The sequence below is a fragment of the Staurois parvus genome, unplaced genomic scaffold (assembly GCF_062004578.1).
Source record: "Staurois parvus isolate SC_StPar_1 unplaced genomic scaffold, SC_StPar_1.0 ptg000159l, whole genome shotgun sequence".
NCBI lineage: Eukaryota > Metazoa > Chordata > Amphibia > Anura > Ranidae > Staurois > Staurois parvus.
Genome location: NW_028317955.1, coordinates 1,670,591 through 1,691,593, shown reverse-complemented (window position 1 = coordinate 1,691,593; position 21,003 = coordinate 1,670,591). Strand labels below are relative to the sequence as shown.

Sequence of the window (21,003 nt, the reverse complement as noted above, 5' to 3'; positions counted from 1 at the left end):
GAGAAATAGTCAGCCGGGTAATAGTATGGCCTTTGATAATAGACTTCAGGGGCCATGTAACATAGCGTCCCCACGCAACTTTTGACTCTGTTTTTCTCCGTGACGAACATTGCCGACAGGCCGAAATCGGCAATCTTGACGTGCCCGGCGTTATCCAGAAGAATGTTCTCTGGTTTTAGATCTCTGTGGACAATCTGAAGAGAATGAAGGTGCTGCAGTCCACAGAGAATTTCGGCAGTAACACATCTTAAGGTTACTTCATCAAGTGGAGCTGAATCTCTTATGAATTTTTCAAGATCTCCTCCGCCCAGGAACTCCATAGCAAAGACGAGATGAGTCTCTGTTTGAAAGGAGCAGTAGAGATGTGCGAAAAATGAGTATCTGTTGCACATTTCCATTATGTAGCTCTCTGTAATGACGCAGCTGGGATCCTGTCGAAGTAATGGTCTTTTTTTAACCATTTTCACTGCTAGCTTCTGCTTAATGTCAGGATGAGAGGCCAACACTACTTTTCCAAAGCTCCCCTGTCCTAGTACTCTATGGAAGGTGAAACTTTCCAGGCTGAGTTTGTAGGACTGGTCGGTAGGTGAAGTAGATTTGACCAGTGAAGCCTCCTTACTCTCACTGGTATGTGAAGTATTGGGAGGTTTCTTGTCCTCCATCGATGTAGCTTGCTGAATTTGCGCAGTGTCTTTGTTGGATGGGATCTCATTTTTGCCTGGAGACAGAGAAAAAAAGTATTATTTCTACTTCCACATCATTTATGTGAAACTGCGGCCATTTAAAGGCATATATGTCTTTATTATTTTGCATAAATTTAGCAAACATAGTATGAGAGGTAAACAGAACATGTACAAGTAGATAAATAACAAAAAAAAAAACATCACAGATGAGGTAACTGCGGCCATTTAAATGTCTTTTTTTTCTTTTACATATGGAAGGGAATCTTTGTTGTGACACTAATCTTATGTGACACGTTGTCCTTTATGGCAGTTCTATCCATTCCTAGACAATATGGTTCTCAGCCCTGGGGATCTATTGTCAGTGCATGGCTTTCTAAAACCCGTAACATCCCTAAGGGCTCGTTCACACTTGACTTTCTTTCTAACTCTTGCCAAACGCCCCTATAGCCTTGGACAGGCGTTAGACAGGCGTATGGGAAGCGTTTTTAACGTTCCCCAAACGCCCCATGCGCTTTTTTGAATCTGTTAGACATTTGCCAAGCGTAAAAACCGCACCACAAACGCTTATAATGAAGTTAAATGGTGTTAACGTTCCGCAACTGCCTCGCAACCGCTCCGCAAACGCCACCATAGACTTGAATGGGAGGCTTCAACTCCTCCTGACTCCACATGAAGCGTCAGTTTTGCCGCAACGCTAACGCTTCAGTGTGAACAGCACTATGTGCTGCCATGTGCAGAATTTTCATAAGCGTTTGAGAAGCTTTAAAAACGCTTCCCAAAGGTCCGTCTGACACCTGCTGACAAAGCTCGTGTGAGCTGAGCCTGACAGCTATGAAATGCTGAGTAACCGTACTTACACTTTCAGACCACCAAAAGATAGCAATCCTAATGTGATATCTGACCATATTGAGATCTTACTGCCAAAGAGCAATGATCAGCTACAATGGGGAATCCATACTGGCCCATTCCATACTCAGGCTGCGCTTTCTGCTAAGTAACTCTTGTGCTCTAGGGCTTGTTTACATCACATCCATTGAGCTACGTTTTTTCTACACACCCCCCCTACAATACAGCATGTTGTACTTTTCATAAACGCACATGCAGTGCAATGGGGTAAACGAGGCTTATTGAAATGCATTGTTTTTCTTGTATATGCATTCATACTACGTTCAATGCATGTGGTGTAAATGAGCCCTAAGCTGTTCCTCCCTCTCAATGCAATTCCATCAATCTGCTTATCTTCATTGACTAAATATAAATGTAACACTATGTTGTATTTGGTTGTGAGTCCGTAGTTGTGGATGACACCCCAACTTTCCTAACGATTTAGAAATGTGTGTGTAGAAAAATATGACAAAGCGGAATGAATGGTCTGCTCCTGCAGCCCCCAGTCTGCCTGGTCATACAGATCCTAGGACACAACTGTCTATAGGAATGGTCCTAGTGAATGGGAATGTCATGGGGGGGGGGGGGGCAGTGTAAGGTCTCATTGCTATTGAAGGGTCCTGTATACACAGCCTGTCACTGGGGAGGGGCTCACACTGACTTTGTATTTATCCATAGACCATGTATGCCTCCTGCACACCTGACCCCTGACCCCTGCAGCCCAACTGTCACCTGAATTCAACTGAGGGCAGGCTGACAAATGCTGCTGCTAATGACAAGTGCTATTACTGGCAGGACCTCCAGGTACCTGACGGGGTCTTAACTCTCCCCTACTCTCTACCCGGTGACCCCATTATGTGTATGTATAGTGACCCCAATATATATGTAATTGGTGATAAATGTTGTATACCCTTACAGTGCCCTGCATTATATCTCAACAGACTAGTACTTACTTTCTGCGTCTTCTTCTTCTAATTTTGTCTGAGAAAAGGGGCAACATCTAGCCAGACACTGCCAAAATCTTTTCCCAGCTGCCCTAAATCTCCCCCTTTTAGGGGCAGAATCTTGGGGCTGTGATGCTGTTCTGTGGTCCTCTGTTAAGGGTCCCACTGTTTGTAATGTAAAAGGCTCCTCCTTGTTGGTTTTCAGGAGGTCCTTCACATTATTTGCTCTCTTTCTCGTAAATAGCCGCTTCATGATTACAAATGACAAAGCTGCACAGAGAAAGAGAAATCGCTTCCACTCCTGGTAGCGTACACAAAGGGAATGACTGCAAGCTGAGGGGGCGGAGCTAAGTGGTGATGACATCAGAGTTCTGGTAGCTATGGAAACAAGGTGACATGACCCTGGCTTGGAAGGTACATGACCATATATGGAAAAAACATTGGGCTTCCTATGTGGTGTTTGTAGATCACATTTTTTGGGTCATTTTTTTTCAAGTAAACAAAATGTGGGACATCTTTGCTCAGCTTACATCTGTATTATTCATGTTTTATGTATCCAGCGCCCAATGAAATCATGTTATTCCTGTCTATGGATGGGATTCACAAAGTTATACACCAGGACAAGGTTCTATTTTTAGCCCTGTACCTGCCATGTTCTGATCTGCTGGCTCCCAACTGAAATTAATGGTCATGTGATCTTAGCCTGCGGGAGGGGGGAGGGGAAGAAGACATTTTGGCCATTTAGTGTGTAGTCCGTTGAGTGCCAGGCTGTAATATTCCTTCATTATGAGGACATTGGTCAGATTTCAACGCTGAGATAGAATGACAACTGGTCATGTAACGCTGTATACTAATGGATTTCATATACCCTTTTTTTTTAGAAATTGAACTTTCTTTTGGTGATGTTTAATATCCACTGTTTTTGTTTTTTGTTTTTTTTTTACTATATAAAGGAAAAAGAATGTTGAAAATTGGACAATATGGTAGTCCTCAGCCCTGGATATCTATTCTCAGTGCATGGCTTTTATAAGTCCCCATGACATCCCTTAGGTCACCAAGACATAGCAATCTTAATGTGATATCTGACCACACTGAGATCTTAGCCCCAAAGACCACTGATCAGCTACAAAGGGGAAGCCATACCGGCCCATTCCATCCTCAGGCTGCGCTTCCTGCTTAGTAGCACTCGGGCTGTAAGGCTTGTTTACACCATATCCATTGACTGACTGGGTTTTTCTGCATACCACCGCACATGTATGGTGTGAAGAAATCTTTAAGCCGGCCATAGATGAGTCGAAAACCGAACATTCTGTCGATTGAAAAATGAGAATAGCCCATACAAGTGTGCCATCATTTGTTTGATTTTTCTAAAATAAATTGCGGCATGTTGGGTCTGGCACTTTCAATTGCTGCATGAAAATCGCATCTCGCAGCAGGCACACTAATAATGCGAAAACCAAACGATTCTACGTTCAACAAGAATTTTCGCTTGGTTTTCGATCCTATCTATGGCCGGCTTTACTGTCCTCCCTCTCAATGCAATTCCATTTGCAGACCCTTGCTGTTTCCTTATGTTCCCTATTGTTATTATGTCAGTGTCACTGAGGAGCTGCCACTAAAGTATATGGACCATTACAGACTTTTATGGACTTTTGGGTTATTTTAGCTTCATTTTGTATCATATATGCACCAGTGGTTGCTTCTGATTATACTATACTCCTTATTTACTTCTATCAATTCCATCATTCTGCTTATCCTAATTGAAAATCCACTGTCCTGTGTCTGGTGTCATCTCAGTAGTTGCGGATGCTGCCCCAACTTTCTTGATGTGTTAGAAATATTTGTATATGAAATAAATCTATACAGTGCTGTAAAAGAAAATATTTGCCCCCTTCCTATTTTTTTTTTGCATGTTTGTCACACTTTAATGATTTTGACCATCAAACAGATTTAGTGTGTGCGTGTCTCAATCCAGAGCGCTACGGTCTAGTTCACATTAGATGCAGTCCTGAGCCTTTTTTGCTGCATCAAAAAAATGCATGCACGGTGTTTTCCATGTAGTCCAATGGCCCTAGTTCACACCAGTGCAGTCAGTTCCAGTCGGTTTCCAGTGCAGAAAAAAAAGTAGAACATGCTGCATTTTTTTATACAGAACTGTACTGAAACAGCAAACTTCATGAAAACTGCGTGTGGTGTGAACTGTCAGCAAAAATGTATCTTTAATGCATCCAGAGTGCATTATTGTGCTGTAAACTGGCCCTAAGTGTTCTTTTTCTCTGCTACCTCGTTCCTGTGCTATCTGTTTGAGTCACACCTGTCAGATTTTCATGACCCCAAGAGAAAAAAGGTGACACATGATGGAGCTCCAGCACACAGCCTTTGATGAACAACCTAATTTCTGTTCCTGTGTGATGTGTAAGGGGGAGGGGGGGTGTCCCTTCCCTCCAATCAGCTCTCAATGAGCTCTGAAGACTGTAACTTCAGCTCTCTGCTCTCTGCTTTCTGAAAGCTCAGACATGCTGTAAAAATTCATACACACACAAACAGTGCTGTCAAATAAGTATTTGCCCCCTTCCTGTTTTTTTTTTTTTTGCATATTTGTCTCACTTAGATGATTCAGACTGTCAAACACATTTTAATATTACATGAAGAAAACCAGACTAAGTACAAAGTGCAGTTTTTAAGTGATGTGACGCTTTCATTTTATTAAGGGAAAAACAATCTGTCCAAACCTGCCTGGCCCTATGTGAAAAAGTAAATGCCCCCTAAACCTAATAAATGGTTGTGCCTCCCTTGGTGGCAACAACTGCAGTTAAGCATTTGCAATGATTGGCAATGAGCCTTTCACACCACTGTGGAGGGATTTTGGCCCACTCTTCTTTGCAGAATTGTTTTCATTCAGCCACCTTGGAGGGTTTTCCAGCATGAAAGGCCTTTTTAAGGTCATGCCACAGCATCTCAATGGGATTTAAGTCTGGACTTTGACTTGGTCACTCCAAAACCTTAATATTCCAGCTTTCTTTTAGTGGCATTTGATCACCACTGAGGTTTTTACATTTTTAAGTTATAAACCGAAAAAAGATAGAGCATTTTGAAAAAAAACCCAATATATTTTACTTTGTTACAGAAAAATATCCAATAAAGAAATTAAAACCACATTTCTTCATGAATTTATGCCAAAATGTATTCTGCTACGTCTTTGGTAAAAAAAAAAAAAATCCCAGTAAGTGTATATTGATTGGTTTGTGTGAACGTTATGGCGCCTACAAACTATGGTATAAATAAACTGGAAATTTTTATTTATACTAGTAATTGCAGTGATCAGCAAAAGAGAAAAAGGAGAGAAGCGCCTCTAAGTGCAATAAGTCTTTTAATTCAAGTCTAAATGTAGAAACACTCACATGTGTGAAGTAATGATAAGCATAAAAACCGTGGATAACAATAGTTAACGGTGGGGTGGTAACCCGGGTGAAGAGCCGTCATCTCTCTGCGATGTGGGGAGGTCAGCTCTCGGCTGGAACAGCGTGGTGGCTGGAGGGGAACAGCGGTGAGGCCGGCCGGCGTGCACGTCCTCCCTCAGAGCCAGATGGAACGCACGCTGGAATGTAGCGGCTGTGTGGCCGTGATGACGTCAGATCCCAGGGTGCACTGCAATGCGTTTCGGAGCATGCACTGGCCGTGGAAGGCGGAAGTGCACTCCTTTTTCAAGCAGGGGGAGGTGGATGAACACGGGTGAATATATAGGGAACGTGAGTCTAATTGATCAATTGACCAATTAACCAGTGATTTACCATTGCTGTCAGGTGAATAGTGTAAAGTCATGGATGTTAAATGGGGGGTAAAGGAAACCAAATGGAAAAAAGAGAGGATGTAATAAATAAGAAAACAGAAGACGAAAGAAAAATGATGAAATGGAAAAAAATAAATAAATAAATAAAAAAATTATGAAAAAAATAATTAAAAAAAAGAGAAAAAAAAAAATTAATGAAATGAAAAATGACGTTAATAAAAGATTTTTGAACAGCTGAAAATCGAAGAAACTATGTGAAAAAAGTTGATGGGGGTAATAAGAATAAAAAAAAAAAATTATATTCTGGGAGATTAGTGGGGTAAAATGTTTACCTTGCAGCACTGGCACATCAATTATGTATCAGTAGTGAGCAGATATTTAGTGGTAATACAGCATGTTTGCAAGGTGGGATATGGTTATGGCTCTACAGGAGCTTCATAATAATTCTAACATATATACATGTTGCTAGCGGGTATATTGACAATGGGTGTTAACATGGTAAGATGATAAACATATTGGTAATAATACATGCAAATGACATTATAAAGAGTAAATTACATTGTTAAAAATAGTAAAAAACAGAATAAAATATAAATAATGAACAAAAGGTTATAAATAATAAACTAAAAATGAATTAAAAAAAAAAAATTCGATAAAAAAATTTGATTAAAAAAATAAAAATAAAGGGGGGGGGGGGGGGGAAGTATCATTGTGAGTGTTGAGTGACTGTGAATGGGAGATTGTAGTGTTTATAGTATAGTGTTAATGTCTAATTCCTCGTTGAGTCCACCTGGAGACAATGTATCTAATGTAAATATCCAATAAGTTTCTTGTGAACAGAGTTTTTTGAAACGATCAGACTCAGAGAGATTGTTGTGTATGGATTCTAAGACCCATACTTGTAGGCCATCAGTGGATTTTTGGTGATATTCAAGGAAGTGGCGGGGGACGCTATGTTTGTCTTTACCATCTTCAATAAGACGTCTGTGCTCGCCAAACCTTGCGCGGAGGGGTCTGATGGTGCGTCCCACATATAGGAGGCCGCAAGGGCAGGATATACAGTAGATCACATGATCAGTGGAGCAGTTGTAAAATTCTTTGAATGAATAGGTTTTTCCTTTTGTGGTGAAGTTTTTTTGTCCGTGTTTAGCGAATCGGCAAGTTTTGCATAGCGCTTTGTTGCATCTATACATGCCGACAATGGGTATGAGGCAGATTGTGTTGGGTGTGTTGGTGGGTGGGTTGTATTTGCTGGGGGCAATCTTGTTTTTAAGGTTGATGGCTTTGCGGTAGGTGTATTTTGGTTTTTTATCTAAAATGTCTATTAAATGTGGATCCTGTAGTAGTATTGGCCAATGTCTATTGATGATAGACTCCATTTTGTGAAAGTTGTTGTGGAATTTGGTTATAAATCTGACCTGGTTGGGAGGCTCTGTGCTATTGTGTGTTTGGGGTCTACCCTTGCGGTAGAAGGAGTGGGCCTCATCTACTAGCTTGTGTGGGTAACCTTTGTCTAGGAATTTCTTTATTAGGATGTCGCTCTGGAGATTGTAATCGGAATCTGTGGTGCAGTTTTGTCTGAGACGACAGAATTGTCCTTTAGGTATATTTTGGATCCATTTGGGGTGGTGGCAGCTGTTGAAGTGGAGGTATGAGTTTCCAGATACCGGTTTGAAGTGGTTTTTTGTTAATATTTGGAGATTGTCATGGTATAATTCGAGATCTAGGAATACAAGAGTATGTTTGTGGTGAGTGGAGGTGAAGGACAAAAGGATTTGAATTGCAATGGGTTACGAACTGGTCTACGTGTGATATTGGTCCATCCCAGATGACGATAATGTCATCTATGTAACGGCCGTAAAAGATGATGTGGGCTGCAAAGGGGTTATTGTGCCATATGTGTTTGTCCTCCCAGAAACTCATAGTCAAGTTTGCATATGAGGGTGCAAAGTTGGCTCCCATGGCTGTACCTTGAGTTTGTAAGTAGAAATCGTGGTTGAATGTGAAGTAATTGTGTTTGAGGCAAAATGAGGTGGCGTCTACTATAAAGGAAGATTGTTTGGGGTTGAGTGATGGATCCAAGGATAGATAGTGCTGGATGGCGGTGATGCCTACATCATGGGGTATCGAGGTGTATAGGGAGCAGACATCTAACGAGACCCAACAATAGTCGGGTTCCCAGGAGTATGTTTGGAGTAATTCTAGCAAGTGTCCGCTGTCCCGGATATATGAGTGTTGAGCCTGTGCAAGGGGTTGTAGGAAGTGGTCGATATATTGGGAGAAACCGCTAGTAATGCTCCCTGTGGCCGCTACGATTGGTCTTCCTGGTGGATTATTTGGATTTTTGTGTACTTTGGGCAGAAAGTAAAAATACGGGGTGTTGTAGAAGTCTTTAGATAGAAAAGAGGCTTCCTGCTTGGTGATGACACCATCAAGTAAGGCTGTGTTCGTTAGTAGTAGTGCGTCCTGTTTGAATTCGGGTAGTGGGTCTTTAGTTAATTTGGTATATGCTTTGGTTTTTATGCTTATGATTACTTCACACATGTGAGTGTTTCTACATTTAGACTTGAATTAAAAGACTTATTGCACTTAGAGGCGCTTCTCTGCTTTTTCTCATCTACAGAAGTTGCTACAGCTTATTTGGAAGCCTTGCCCTCAGTGCCACACGGAATCTTACGCTCTTCATACAGTAGCCACTAATACCACCATCACCCCATACTACCATTTCCCAGGACTTTGCAGTGTTTGCGCTGCTACAACCCTTCCTCATTTTTTCTGAATCATTGCAGTGATCAGCGTCTTGAAGTGGGACTGTGATAGTGCTGTAGGCAATCTGATACCAACTGACACTGACATCACCAGTGACACTATTAGAAAGATCAATAATAGTACTTTACACTGTCACTGTGCGAATGACGTTTACTGGGAAGGGGCTAACATTCTGGGGTAATCAAAGGGTTAAGTGTGTGCTTATGAATTTACTGAAAACTAAAAATGTTTTTACTAAAATCTGTTCCTTCTTCTTGCTTTGCAGGGAGAAGAAACAGACAGATCATTCCCTCTGTACAGAAGCCTGTGTTTTTGCTAACACAGGGCTCTGGGCTGTGATTGGACACAGCAGATCAGCAGGTGTCAGCCACGAATCATTGGCTGACACCTGCTGCCAAAATCCTGCTGTTGAGGTGCATTACAGCCCATTAAAGTTTGCAGTTGATGAATGTTTGGGGTAATGTCTGGGCCACCGGTGGATGGACAGAGGGAGGGGGCTGAGAATGGTGTGGGGCTACAGCACTCTCCTTCTCTGTCAAAAGCTCTGGACTGTGGGAGGAGCCAAGGCGTTATCGAATACAGTGCACTGAGGAGCCTGGAAGTGGGCGGAGCTCACAGAGCAACCTGCGGGTAGGTCACAGCGCTGGACTGACCCTGTTGGAGCTCTGTGAGCTCCGACCGCTTCCAGGCTCCTCAGTGCGCTGTATTCACATATTTGTTTCCTGTTTATTAGCGCTGCACCTTTATTTCTATGTTTATGTAGTGGAAGAAGAGGGTTTGCCACTTTGTGCTAGCTGCTTATTTACTTCTTTGCACTCACTACATAGCGGAACGCAATTGTGGGGTGTTGCAGCATTGGGTGGATGTGGCCACAGCGAACAGAGATAACGGCTAGCGCAGCGCTATCTGCTTCAGTAGAACTGCCTTTATTTGTGTTGTTTAGGCGTGTTACATGAGCAATGCAACATTTTGGAACCTGCAAGGGACCTTCATCACGCCAAGTGACAGAGAGACGCCTTTCAGTTGCAGCTTGTGAAACCTTGCGGCTGCAGCTGGACAGGATAATGCACCTAGAGCTACTAACATTTAGGGCAGTATGCACCCAGGGACGAATGATCGCAATGCAGATTGCTGGCTTTCTGGGCATTCGTCTCTGGGTGTATAGTCCCCTAAATGTTCGTAGGATTGGGTGCACCTTCCACCAGCTGTCAGTTTCCCATAGACTTTTCCAGTCTGCCAGCAGTGGGACTGGATGGTGCACCTGTGCCCTCCACCCTCACTTAAACACCAGAGTTGCATGCACTAGGTGGCAGAGAGTCTGTCCAGGCATGAAAGAGTGTATGAGAACAGGCAGTCCATCCCATCAGGTGAAATTGATCCACAAAGAACTGAGCCTGGAGTCAGGGGACTGGGGAGCCAAACTGTGTACAGACTTAGTGCAGGTTGACACCGGCATTGCACAGTAACGCGCTGTGTGTCCCTGTGCAGTTCAGTGCGATGCAATTTAAAAACGCACTGAAACTGGATCACATGGTTGTAAGCTCCAACGAGCCGGGCCCTCTCAGTCCTTCTGTATTCATTTGTATTGGAATTGTACAGTCTGCCCTTATGTTGTAAAGCGCTGCGTAAGCTGTTGGCGCTATATAAATCCTGTATTATAATAATAAAAAACATGGCTCTGCGGTACCATGCATTTTGGTGCAGGCAAACACACTGTATTTGTGATGTGTGTTTGGAGTGTCGTTAGGAATCTATTGCCACCCACAGCAGTGTTCTTGTGTGAACCAGGGCTGGGGCCCTTGTGCAGGGTGACTGGTCTTGTCTACACCCCCCCATAGATTTTTGCAGGCAACCTGTGATGGGTGTGACCACTAAAAATTCTGTTAAACCATCTACACATTGCTATATACCCCCTTCTAGCAAACTTCCCATATAAACAGGGATTTTTTCACTCATGTGAAGAAAAAAAAAAAAAAAAAATTTAAATATCACTGCAAACTATAGATAAAGTGCATAATTACCCTAAAACAAACAGATTCCAGCTTGTAATCAACCACATATGTACAGAGTGTCCTTAGATTGGTATCCTCTTGTCCCTCAGGACCTCACAAACAGACCAGGAATCATTATGTGAATTATAATCATATATAAAATTTATTGTAGCCACTTACATATAAAAACGATAAGATCAGCAAGACATCATCAAACTCCTCATGCCCAGTATACGATCCCCTTTCCGTGTGTAGAGGGTCTCCCGATCACCAGGTAATTCCCCCTTGCTACTCCTATCCAGCACTATCACTTTGTAGCTCTGGGGGACACCTGAAGTGCACCGTTACTCTCCAGACCTCCAACACGGAAACGGTGCACTTCAGGTGTCCCCCAGAGCTACAAAGTGATAGTGCTGGATAGGAGTAGCAAGGGGGAATTACCTGGTGATCGGGAGACCCTCTACACACGGAAAGGGGATCGTATACTGGGCATGAGGAGTTTGATGATGTCTTGCTGATCTTATCGTTTTTATATGTAAGTGGCTACAATAAATTTTATATATGATTATAATTCACATAATGATTCCTGGTCTGTTTGTGAGGTCCTGAGGGACAAGAGGATACCAATCTAAGGACACTCTGTACATATGTGGTTGATTACAAGCTGGAATTTGTTTGTTTTAGGGTAATTATGCACTTTATATATAGTTTGCAGTGATATTTAAAATTTTTTTTTTTTTTTCTTCACATGAGTGCTGTGACACTGGAGTGTTTTTTTTTTGCATGATACACGTGTGGCACTTTAGTTCTGGGATTTAAAAGGTAATATACTATGTTGAGATTTTGTTTTTTGAGGTATTTGAAGAGCACCTGTGATTGATTTGCATCTTCTTCAGTGGAGTAGGAAGCGTCTTCCTATCAAGAAATTGATCTTTGTTTGGACACATTATTTGGACACTTTGCATATTGGGACTTTATTTTATTTTTGTTCTTTTATATATATTTGATATTTTTTATTTTTGGGTAAACTCTTTGGGTCTTGATTTTTTCACTATAATTGTGGGTTTTTGGGTTTAAGTAAATGAATATATGTTTTATTAGTACTTCAGGGGAAGGATATTGATATGACTTTAAGGGATTTCTGAGGATTTTATATATGTGTGTGTGCTGATTTATACTTATTACATTGCTATATACCTCCTTCTAGCAAACTTTCCATAGAAACAGGGATTTTTCGTTCACATACATTTCAATGCATGTTTAAGCCGGCCAACTACGTCAAAGTAATCCCTCTCTGGCCAGTTCCTACCTTAATCTCTATCTATCTATCTATCTATCTATCTATCTATGCATTCAGTCGTATCCGACCCTTGGCAATTGCATGGACCGTCACTCGTAAGCGACCTTTTCCATGAATTTTCTTAGCAATTATTTTACAGGGTAGGTTGCCATGTCTTAATCCAACCCCTACCATGCCTGAGATCCCACATGGCCAGGGATGAAACTAGGACAATTAAGACAGGAGCCAATGAACCTACCAGCATGTCTTTGGAGTGTGGGAGGAAACCGGAGTACCCGGAGGAAACCCACGCGAACACAGGGAGAAAATGCTAAATCCATGCAGTAGGCGCCATGGTTGGAAATCGAACCCATGACCCAATTACTGCAAGGCAGAAGTGCTAACCACTAAGCCACTGTGCCGCCCATCTATCTATCAATATTATCTATTCCATAAATCTTTCCCACGCAGGGGCATCCACCATCAAACAAATGAAACAATATTCAGCCATCTGGCTTGTACATCGATTTCCGTCTGTCTCCTGCAGACTCTATCCGAAATGGCTTTCCCGCACACAGCTCGCCAATAGCACACAGCTTGTCTGGCTTCCACCTCTACTAGGTGAAGCCCACCTGACTCCAAGGCAGAGCCCTCCTGTGTGCCAGGGTGGAGCCCTCCTGTCTGCTGGGGTGGAGCCCAGAATCATGGCCTGGACTCCACAAAAAAGCCTGCACACACCTGTGCAATCAGCGTGCTGGCTGCTCTCAAAACATGGGCCCAGGATTGGAGATTTCATCCCTCCCAAATCTCTTTGAAATCTCCAGGCTACAGGTCCCAAAACAGGCTTTACAAGCCAAAGAGGAAACTGATAAACCAGTTTCCTCTGAATTACAACTGCCTGGAGCCCCTCAACCTCTATAGTCGAGAATCCTGGGTCACCACTGTGATTTCCACCGTGGCAGGATAGCGCACTATCTATCTATCTATCTATCTATCTATCTATCTATCTATCTATCTATCTATCTATCTATCTTATCTATCTATCCTATCTATCTATCTGTCTGTCTATCTATCTATCATCATATCTAATTTACATTTTTTGTTCACTGTTGTGAACTTTTTAGTTGACCACCCATTGAAGGATGGCCCTCTGGTTGTGGTGGTGGTGAGGATCAGGCTTGTCTCGCCTTCATTCTCTCACTAATGTATTCAAAGGCCTTAAAATACTCCTGATGCAATGAGTCAATTGGCATCTCCAGGTCTTTGGACAGAAAAGTATCCACTTCAATGATTTCCTGCAGTGGTTCCTTGAGAATAGGTTCCAATGTACTTTGTACGAGTGATGGTCCTTCTTCTATCTCTTCCCAGTCAATACCCTTGAAGAAAGGGTGTGATCTGAGATTGCACACCAGGTGCGCACGTTGCTCTTGGTCATGACGTAAAAGTCTGAGTAAGAGATCTTGCAGATAAAAGTTCAAGTGCCGTAGGAAATAGGGTTCCGTGGCGTACATGGAAGTAACCAACTGCTCTTCAGTCTCCTGTCCAGTATAAAAAGGATGCTCGCCTAAGGCCATCTCATATACTATTATCCCAAATGAGAAATAGTCAGCCGGGTAATAGTATGGCCTTTGATAATAGACTTCAGGGGCCATGTAACATAGCGTCCCCACGCAACTTTTGACTCTGTTTTTCTCCGTGACGAACATTGCCGACAGGCCGAAATCGGCAATCTTGACGTGCCCGGCGTTATCCAGAAGAATGTTCTCTGGTTTTAGATCTCTGTGGACAATCTGAAGAGAATGAAGGTGCTGCAGTCCACAGAGAATTTCGGCAGTAACACATCTTAAGGTTACTTCATCAAGTGGAGCTGAATCTCTTATGAATTTTTCAAGATCTCCTCCGCCCAGGAACTCCATAGCAAAGACGAGATGAGTCTCTGTTTGAAAGGAGCAGTAGAGATGTGCGAAAAATGAGTATCTGTTGCACATTTCCATTATGTAGCTCTCTGTAATGACGCAGCTGGGATCCTGTCGAAGTAATGGTCTTTTTTTAACCATTTTCACTGCTAGCTTCTGCTTAATGTCAGGATGAGAGGCCAACACTACTTTTCCAAAGCTCCCCTGTCCTAGTACTCTATGGAAGGTGAAACTTTCCAGGCTGAGTTTGTAGGACTGGTCGGTAGGTGAAGTAGATTTGACCAGTGAAGCCTCCTTACTCTCACTGGTATGTGAAGTATTGGGAGGTTTCTTGTCCTCCATCGATGTAGCTTGCTGAATTTGCGCAGTGTCTTTGTTGGATGGGATCTCATTTTTGCCTGGAGACAGAGAAAAAAAGTATTATTTCTACTTCCACATCATTTATGTGAAACTGCGGCCATTTAAAGGCATATATGTCTTTATTATTTTGCATAAATTTAGCAAACATAGTATGAGAGGTAAACAGAACATGTACAAGTAGATAAATAACAAAAAAAAAAACATCACAGATGAGGTAACTGCGGCCATTTAAATGTCTTTTTTTTCTTTTACATATGGAAGGGAATCTTTGTTGTGACACTAATCTTATGTGACACGTTGTCCTTTATGGCAGTTCTATCCATTCCTAGACAATATGGTTCTCAGCCCTGGGGATCTATTGTCAGTGCATGGCTTTCTAAAACCCGTAACATCCCTAAGGGCTCGTTCACACTTGACTTTCTTTCTAACTCTTGCCAAACGCCCCTATAGCCTTGGACAGGCGTTAGACAGGCGTATGGGAAGCGTTTTTAACGTTCCCCAAACGCCCCATGCGCTTTTTTGAATCTGTTAGACATTTGCCAAGCGTAAAAACCGCACCACAAACGCTTATAATGAAGTTAAATGGTGTTAACGTTCCGCAACTGCCTCGCAACCGCTCCGCAAACGCCACCATAGACTTGAATGGGAGGCTTCAACTCCTCCTGACTCCACATGAAGCGTCAGTTTTGCCGCAACGCTAACGCTTCAGTGTGAACAGCACTATGTGCTGCCATGTGCAGAATTTTCATAAGCGTTTGAGAAGCTTTAAAAACGCTTCCCAAAGGTCCGTCTGACACCTGCTGACAAAGCTCGTGTGAGCTGAGCCTGACAGCTATGAAATGCTGAGTAACCGTACTTACACTTTCAGACCACCAAAAGATAGCAATCCTAATGTGATATCTGACCATATTGAGATCTTACTGCCAAAGAGCAATGATCAGCTACAATGGGGAATCCATACTGGCCCATTCCATACTCAGGCTGCGCTTTCTGCTAAGTAACTCTTGTGCTCTAGGGCTTGTTTACATCACATCCATTGAGCTACGTTTTTTCTACACACCCCCCCTACAATACAGCATGTTGTACTTTTCATAAACGCACATGCAGTGCAATGGGGTAAACGAGGCTTATTGAAATGCATTGTTTTTCTTGTATATGCATTCATACTACGTTCAATGCATGTGGTGTAAATGAGCCCTAAGCTGTTCCTCCCTCTCAATGCAATTCCATCAATCTGCTTATCTTCATTGACTAAATATAAATGTAACACTATGTTGTATTTGGTTGTGAGTCCGTAGTTGTGGATGACACCCCAACTTTCCTAACGATTTAGAAATGTGTGTGTAGAAAAATATGACAAAGCGGAATGAATGGTCTGCTCCTGCAGCCCCCAGTCTGCCTGGTCATACAGATCCTAGGACACAACTGTCTATAGGAATGGTCCTAGTGAATGGGAATGTCATGGGGGGGGGGGGGGCAGTGTAAGGTCTCATTGCTATTGAAGGGTCCTGTATACACAGCCTGTCACTGGGGAGGGGCTCACACTGACTTTGTATTTATCCATAGACCATGTATGCCTCCTGCACACCTGACCCCTGACCCCTGCAGCCCAACTGTCACCTGAATTCAACTGAGGGCAGGCTGACAAATGCTGCTGCTAATGACAAGTGCTATTACTGGCAGGACCTCCAGGTACCTGACGGGGTCTTAACTCTCCCCTACTCTCTACCCGGTGACCCCATTATGTGTATGTATAGTGACCCCAATATATATGTAATTGGTGATAAATGTTGTATACCCTTACAGTGCCCTGCATTATATCTCAACAGACTAGTACTTACTTTCTGCGTCTTCTTCTTCTAATTTTGTCTGAGAAAAGGGGCAACATCTAGCCAGACACTGCCAAAATCTTTTCCCAGCTGCCCTAAATCTCCCCCTTTTAGGGGCAGAATCTTGGGGCTGTGATGCTGTTCTGTGGTCCTCTGTTAAGGGTCCCACTGTTTGTAATGTAAAAGGCTCCTCCTTGTTGGTTTTCAGGAGGTCCTTCACATTATTTGCTCTCTTTCTCGTAAATAGCCGCTTCATGATTACAAATGACAAAGCTGCACAGAGAAAGAGAAATCGCTTCCACTCCTGGTAGCGTACACAAAGGGAATGACTGCAAGCTGAGGGGGCGGAGCTAAGTGGTGATGACATCAGAGTTCTGGTAGCTATGGAAACAAGGTGACATGACCCTGGCTTGGAAGGTACATGACCATATATGGAAAAAACATTGTGCTTCCTATGTGGTGTTTGTAGATCACATTTTTTGGGTCATTTTTTTTCAAGTAAACAAAATGTGGGACATCTTTGCTCAGCTTACATCTGTATTATTCATGTTTTATGTATCCAGCGCCCAATGAAATCATGTTATTCCTGTCTATGGATGGGATTCACAAAGTTATACACCAGGACAAGGTTCTATTTTTAGCCCTGTACCTGCCATGTTCTGATCTGCTGGCTCCCAACTGAAATTAATGGTCATGTGATCTTAGCCTGCGGGAGGGGGGAGGGGAAGAAGACATTTTGGCCATTTAGTGTGTAGTCCGTTGAGTGCCAGGCTGTAATATTCCTTCATTATGAGGACATTGGTCAGATTTCAACGCTGAGATAGAATGACAACTGGTCATGTAACGCTGTATACTAATGGATTTCATATACCCTTTTTTTTTAGAAATTGAACTTTCTTTTGGTGATGTTTAATATCCACTGTTTTTGTTTTTTGTTTTTTTTTTACTATATAAAGGAAAAAGAATGTTGAAAATTGGACAATATGGTAGTCCTCAGCCCTGGATATCTATTCTCAGTGCATGGCTTTTATAAGTCCCCATGACATCCCTTAGGTCACCAAGACATAGCAATCTTAATGTGATATCTGACCACACTGAGATCTTAGCCCCAAAGACCACTGATCAGCTACAAAGGGGAAGCCATACCGGCCCATTCCATCCTCAGGCTGCGCTTCCTGCTTAGTAGCACTCGGGCTGTAAGGCTTGTTTACACCATATCCATTGACTGACTGGGTTTTTCTGCATACCACCGCACATGTATGGTGTGAAGAAATCTTTAAGCCGGCCATAGATGAGTCGAAAACCGAACATTCTGTCGATTGAAAAATGAGAATAGCCCATACAAGTGTGCCATCATTTGTTTGATTTTTCTAAAATAAATTGCGGCATGTTGGGTCTGGCACTTTCAATTGCTGCATGAAAATCGCATCTCGCAGCAGGCACACTAATAATGCGAAAACCAAACGATTCTACGTTCAACAAGAATTTTCGCTTGGTTTTCGATCCTATCTATGGCCGGCTTTACTGTCCTCCCTCTCAATGCAATTCCATTTGCAGACCCTTGCTGTTTCCTTATGTTCCCTATTGTTATTATGTCAGTGTCACTGAGGAGCTGCCACTAAAGTATATGGACCATTACAGACTTTTATGGACTTTTGGGTTATTTTAGCTTCATTTTGTATCATATATGCACCAGTGGTTGCTTCTGATTATACTATACTCCTTATTTACTTCTATCAATTCCATCATTCTGCTTATCCTAATTGAAAATCCACTGTCCTGTGTCTGGTGTCATCTCAGTAGTTGCGGATGCTGCCCCAACTTTCTTGATGTGTTAGAAATATTTGTATATGAAATAAATCTATACAGTGCTGTAAAAGAAAATATTTGCCCCCTTCCTATTTTTTTTTTGCATGTTTGTCACACTTTAATGATTTTGACCATCAAACAGATTTAGTGTGTGCGTGTCTCAATCCAGAGCGCTACGGTCTAGTTCACATTAGATGCAGTCCTGAGCCTTTTTTGCTGCATCAAAAAAATGCATGCACGGTGTTTTCCATGTAGTCCAATGGCCCTAGTTCACACCAGTGCAGTCAGTTCCAGTCGGTTTCCAGTGCAGAAAAAAAAGTAGAACATGCTGCATTTTTTTATACAGAACTGTACTGAAACAGCAAACTTCATGAAAACTGCGTGTGGTGTGAACTGTCAGCAAAAATGTATCTTTAATGCATCCGGAGTGCATTATTGTGCTGTAAACTGGCCCTAAGTGTTCTTTTTCTCTGCTACCTCGTTCCTGTGCTATCTGTTTGAGTCACACCTGTCAGATTTTCATGACCCCAAGAGAAAAAAGGTGACACATGATGGAGCTCCAGCACACAGCCTTTGATGAACAACCTAATTTCTGTTCCTGTGTGATGTGTAAGGGGGAGGGGGGGTGTCCCTTCCCTCCAATCAGCTCTCAATGAGCTCTGAAGACTGTAACTTCAGCTCTCTGCTCTCTGCTTTCTGAAAGCTCAGACATGCTGTAAAAATTCATACACACACAAACAGTGCTGTCAAATAAGTATTTGCCCCCTTCCTGTTTTTTTTTTTTTTGCATATTTGTCTCACTTAGATGATTCAGACTGTCAAACACATTTTAATATTACATGAAGAAAACCAGACTAAGTACAAAGTGCAGTTTTTAAGTGATGTGACGCTTTCATTTTATTAAGGGAAAAACAATCTGTCCAAACCTGCCTGGCCCTATGTGAAAAAGTAAATGCCCCCTAAACCTAATAAATGGTTGTGCCTCCCTTGGTGGCAACAACTGCAGTTAAGCATTTGCAATGATTGGCAATGAGCCTTTCACACCACTGTGGAGGGATTTTGGCCCACTCTTCTTTGCAGAATTGTTTTCATTCAGCCACCTTGGAGGGTTTTCCAGCATGAAAGGCCTTTTTAAGGTCATGCCACAGCATCTCAATGGGATTTAAGTCTGGACTTTGACTTGGTCACTCCAAAACCTTAATATTCCAGCTTTCTTTTAGTGGCATTTGATCACCACTGAGGTTTTTACATTTTTAAGTTATAAACCGAAAAAAGATAGAGCATTTTGAAAAAAAACCCAATATATTTTACTTTGTTACAGAAAAATATCCAATAAAGAAATTAAAACCACATTTCTTCATGAATTTATGCCAAAATGTATTCTGCTACGTCTTTGGTAAAAAAAAAAAAAATCCCAGTAAGTGTATATTGATTGGTTTGTGTGAACGTTATGGCGCCTACAAACTATGGTATAAATAAACTGGAAATTTTTATTTATACTAGTAATTGCAGTGATCAGCAAAAGAGAAAAAGGAGAGAAGCGCCTCTAAGTGCAATAAGTCTTTTAATTCAAGTCTAAATGTAGAAACACTCACATGTGTGAAGTAATGATAAGCATAAAAACCGTGGATAACAATAGTTAACGGTGGGGTGGTAACCCGGGTGAAGAGCCGTCATCTCTCTGCGATGTGGGGAGGTCAGCTCTCGGCTGGAACAGCGTGGTGGCTGGAGGGGAACAGCGGTGAGGCCGGCCGGCGTGCACGTCCTCCCTCAGAGCCAGATGGAACGCACGCTGGAATGTAGCGGCTGTGTGGCCGTGATGACGTCAGATCCCAGGGTGCACTGCAATGCGTTTCGTAGCATGCACTGGCCGTGGAAGGCGGAAGTGCACTCCTTTTTCAAGCAGGGGGAGGTGGATGAACACGGGTGAATATATAGGGAACGTGAGTCTAATTGATCAATTGACCAATTAACCAGTGATTTACCATTGCTGTCAGGTGAATAGTGTAAAGTCATGGATGTTAAATGGGGGGTAAAGGAAACCAAATGGAAAAAAGAGAGGATGTAATAAATAAGAAAACAGAAGACGAAAGAAAAATGATGAAATGGAAAAAAATAAATAAATAAATAAAAAAATTATGAAAAAAATAATTAAAAAAAAGAGAAAAAAAAAAATTAATGAAATGAAAAATGACGTTAATAAAAGATTTTTGAACAGCTGAAAATCGAAGAAACTATGTGAAAAAAGTTGATGGGGGTAATAAGAATAAAAAAAAAAAATTATATTCTGGGAGATTAGTGGGGTAAAATGTTTACCTTGCAGCACTGGCACATCAATTATGTATCAGTAGTGAGCAGATATTTAGTGGTAATACAGCATGTTTGCAAGGTGGGATATGGTTATGGCTCTACAGGAGCTTCATAATAATTCTAACATATATACATGTTGCTAGCGGGTATATTGACAATGGGTGTTAACATGGTAAGATGATAAACATATTGGTAATAATACATGCAAATGACATTATAAAGAGTAAATTACATTGTAAAAAATAGTAAAAAACAGAATAAAATATAAATAATGAACAAAAGGTTATAAATAATAAACTAAAAATGAATTAAAAAAAAAAAATTCGATAAAAAAATTTGATTAAAAAAATAAAAATAAAGGGGGGGGGGGGAAAGTATCATTGTGAGTGTTGAGTGACTGTGAATGGGAGATTGTAGTGTTTATAGTATAGTGTTAAT

At 41.9% G+C, this 21,003-nt stretch overlaps 1 protein-coding gene and 1 long non-coding RNA gene across 3 annotated transcripts in view; one reads left to right on the top strand and one right to left on the bottom strand.

Annotated features, from left to right (window-relative positions):
- LOC149463088 (uncharacterized) overlaps positions 1-21,003 on the top strand; it is a 547,928-nt gene that overhangs the window by 131,648 nt on the left and 395,277 nt on the right. The window lies entirely within an intron of this gene.
- On the bottom strand, positions 13,514-14,257 carry LOC149463113 (protein kinase C delta type-like). Its single transcript, XM_089675915.1, has one exon. It carries the CDS (start codon positions 14,255-14,257, stop codon positions 13,514-13,516), a length of 744 nt encoding a protein of 247 aa, XP_089532041.1.